Source organism: Monopterus albus, unplaced genomic scaffold, assembly GCF_001952655.1.
Source record: "Monopterus albus unplaced genomic scaffold, M_albus_1.0 scaffold176.1, whole genome shotgun sequence".
NCBI classification, from domain to species: domain Eukaryota; kingdom Metazoa; phylum Chordata; class Actinopteri; order Synbranchiformes; family Synbranchidae; genus Monopterus; species Monopterus albus.
The window spans coordinates 264,259-267,791 of NW_018128056.1; the positions used below are offsets into that span (position 1 = coordinate 264,259).

A 3,533-nucleotide genomic window follows, 5' to 3' on the forward strand; every position below is an offset into this window, starting at 1 on the left:
CCGCCCCCCCTGCGGCCCTGCCGCTAGCCAAGGAGGAGCAGAGAGAGTCTGTTTTCACCGGGAGTGTCCGGTAATCCCGGTAATGACTGACATTGTCCTGTCGCTGCAGTGCTGTGCGGTGTTTGTCTGTGTCAGCGGTCATCATGTTACCACTGATGGTGTTTCTCCATTCCCATGGCTTGCCATTACTGGCTGACACACGCACCACGGGGTGGTGAGGGGCATGAGCATCAATCGTGACAATGCTCCCACTTCCGGCGATGCTTCCTGGGTTGCTCCCAGTGCAGCTGTCTCGATCAGACAGGATCCGGTAATAGGGAGACTCAGAGCAGTTGGACCCACCACCTGAGGAGGAGCCACCCTCTGAGGTCTTAGTGGACGAGGTGATGGGCCCATGACCCTGCTGCTTAGATACAGCTATCACCTGCGGGACAGAATAAAATCTCATCGGTAAGCATCCAGAAAAGCAGCTACTGTTGAAATCAGCAAAATATTTGTGCAAAATTGCTGTGCCATAGTGTACACCCAGAGTTTAGGGACTTTTATTACAGTAAACATTGTAAAATGTAAAAGTAACATATTTAATATTAGGACATTTTAATAACATTTAAATCCAACTATAATTAGTATTTGAGCTCTTGTGAGAGTATTTTATTTTGGAAACTAATCAGTGAAATTGCCTCCACCCATGTTGTTCTGCTTTGACTTTACAGTACTGTAAATCAGAGGCATATGGTGCACCCAGTCTGCCAGCTGTTAAATCTATTCTCCTGTCTAAAATATATTTCTCAGAACCAGCTGTGTGTCACTTATTTTGATTTGTAGGAATTCATTTTCCAGTTTCTGTCTCACCTGAGTGACCCTTTGCTGGCTCGGTGGCTGAGTGGGCTGCGTGCTGGGCACACGGGGAGTTGAAACTGCAATGGGCCCCGTTCCCGGCTCCTTCACTCCTCCTCCCTCTGTGAGCGACAGCCACTTGGCACGGGTTTTAGCACTCTTAGGGGAGACGGGCGGTGGCCGAACAGCCTCCTCGGGGATGTGAACTAGTGGGGGTGCCACCACCATCCTGACTGCAGTCGGTGTGGCTGTGCTTTTGTTGGCTTGCACTGTGGGATAAAGAGAAGAAGGCATCCCTTGGTCTGCTCCTTCTCCTGCTGCTGCTGCCCCCCGTTCATCTCCTCCATCTCTTCCATCCATTCCCTCCTCCTCATCTCGTGAGCTCTGGCTACGGAGCTCCAGCGAGCGCTGCTTCCACTCTGACACCAGCTGCCGAGACCTCTGGGGGTCAAAGGGCATGTGGAAGGTCATGTGGCGCTGCATGGTAACTGGCTCCTCTGAAGGGGAGATGGGGCTGTTTCCATTTGCAACTCGCGGCAAGGTGTTGCTGAAGGTTACCATGGTTTCCTTGCCCATGGGACCCCGGGTTGCCAGGAGCTCCACATCAGCACTTGCTCGTTTGAGGGAGGCCAGTGACGCCTTCTCCCTCCTCACCTTACTGCGGGCCCCAGACCCCAGCCCGTGGCCCAGGTCCTCTCTGCTCTCAGACACCCTGGGAGTCTTCCTGTACAGGGAGTCATGACTCCGCTGGCTCAGAACCCTCAAGGTGTCCTTTTGCTGAGCTGGGGTCAATCTCTGTAAAGAGGAAGCATCTTCTTCTGATGCTTTGAAGTTTCCTACTGCATACACAGCCTGATAGGGGTGAGAGGGACATGGGGGGGAAGTGGAGAGGAGAAATAAGTGAGGAGATAGAAGTACCCAGCACGTGAAGCATAAAAATGTATTTTCTTTAATCCATGGGAGGGGAAAAAAGGGATATTCCGATTAGTGGGGAGCAATCGCATGAACAGGCATCTCTCCTTCCTCCATTTTTAATGTGAGCTCAGCCTGAATCACTCTCTTACCCCTCTCTCAGAATTCATTCATTAATGACAGGAGGAAATGCTCCCCCTCTTAAAAAATGAAAGACAAGACAGAAAAAAATGAGGAGGGAAGCGTGGAAAACCGGCAAAGACAAGTTTTGTTAAAATGAACTGTGAAATTGTTCCAGAAAATTCTTATTGGATTACTCGTTCTCTCTCTCCCCTCCATAATAGAAAAAGGTTATTTATAGCCTGCCAAAAAACTGCTGGGAGAGAAAAGTATGGAAGGCACACTGAGGGGAAAGGTGAGGAGAAAAAGCAGCATTTGTTAGCTCATGCTGGGATACTGTTAAAATAAGACACTGGGATAATTCAGTCACAGCAAATCCACTAAACCACTTAAAAAAAAAATCTATTTTTGTGCCATTCCCACCATGTTGCATGCATGCTGACTGTTAACTACTCCCTGGCGACAAAACAGTTCCCTAAAGATATACAAAGATAAGTGAGAAATGGGTGCCAGACTCATTTGACTCATTTCCTAAACTAAAGCCTGAAATAGGACATCCACTTCAGGATAGTTTTGGACAAGGCTGATAAATCTTTTGCTATTCTTGTTATACACACTATGCACTTTGTTTAACTGACCAGGTAAACTCCGATGCCAGCTCCTATGAGGTATCCCACGTAGACGTCTATAGGATGACTGCGGTGCTGGGTTATCTGTGTCAGCCCGGCAAGGCCCGCCGCCATGCAGAAAGCAAACACCAAAAGCGGCTTCAGCAGCTTAGTTGTGCTGCCGATGCTGGCATTAAAATACATCTGAGGGGACAGATGTACATATAAATTATGCATAAGATAATTATAGCATTATGACACACTGCAGCAAAAGTTTCACCTAAACTGCACAAAGACAATTACAGTTTAGAGGGGTGAAGTAAAAACAGTGCAAATGTCATACTATGCAAATTAGTTATTAAATGAACTGTCTGACATTGTTTGGAATATGCCTATTCATCTTTTTGTTAAGAGTTAAAGGAGAATATTGATACTACTGACATCTGTTCAATAAACATGAAGCTGTGGCAAGGAGATGATTAGCTTAGCTTAGCTGAGCATAGCATAGCATAAAAACAGGAAGTGGGGGAAACAACTGGCATGGATCCATATGTTCTCAAAAACAATATAAATCCATTTACAACATCTCCAAAGCTCAATAAATTACACGTTATACCCCAGTAGTGCTCTTGAAACCTGAAATGTGAAACAGATGAGCTGCAATATTAGGAGGCAGGACTATTATTACTTAGTCCAGTGCTGGAGTCCGACAGCCTTGCAGTCATAAAAAGACTCCGGGTAGTCAACAGCCAAGTTATGACGTGTTATTTAATGAGCTTTAGAGGTGGTGACAGGTGAATTTTGTTACTTTTGGACTGAGCTAGTTTCCCTTGCTCCCAGTCTTTAAGCTAAGCAAAGTGGCTACAGATGTAAGAGTGGTATCGGTCTCCTAATCTATATCTCCAGAAAGCAAATAAGGTTTTACTTGTTTCATGAACTTTCTGGATGAAAATAATACTGTTTTGTTAGAGTTTTTCACCTGTTTTATACCACAAATTAGGTTCATTGGGTCATTGACATGTTATCTGACAGGATAACATAGCGGGGAAGAGAGCA

General features: G+C 46.1%; 1 protein-coding gene across 1 annotated transcript in view; it reads right to left on the reverse strand.

Annotated features, from left to right (window-relative positions):
• Positions 1-3,533, reverse strand: part of plppr3a (phospholipid phosphatase related 3a) — a 21,654-nt gene that overhangs the window by 520 nt on the left and 17,601 nt on the right. The window contains exons 8-10 of the mRNA XM_020616645.1: positions 2,508-2,681; positions 853-1,689; positions 5-424 (exon numbers count right to left, since the gene is read on the reverse strand). Of these exons, the coding sequence (XP_020472301.1) occupies positions 5-424; positions 853-1,689; positions 2,508-2,681 (1,431 nt within the window). The remainder of the gene's footprint in view (positions 1-4; positions 425-852; positions 1,690-2,507; positions 2,682-3,533) is intronic.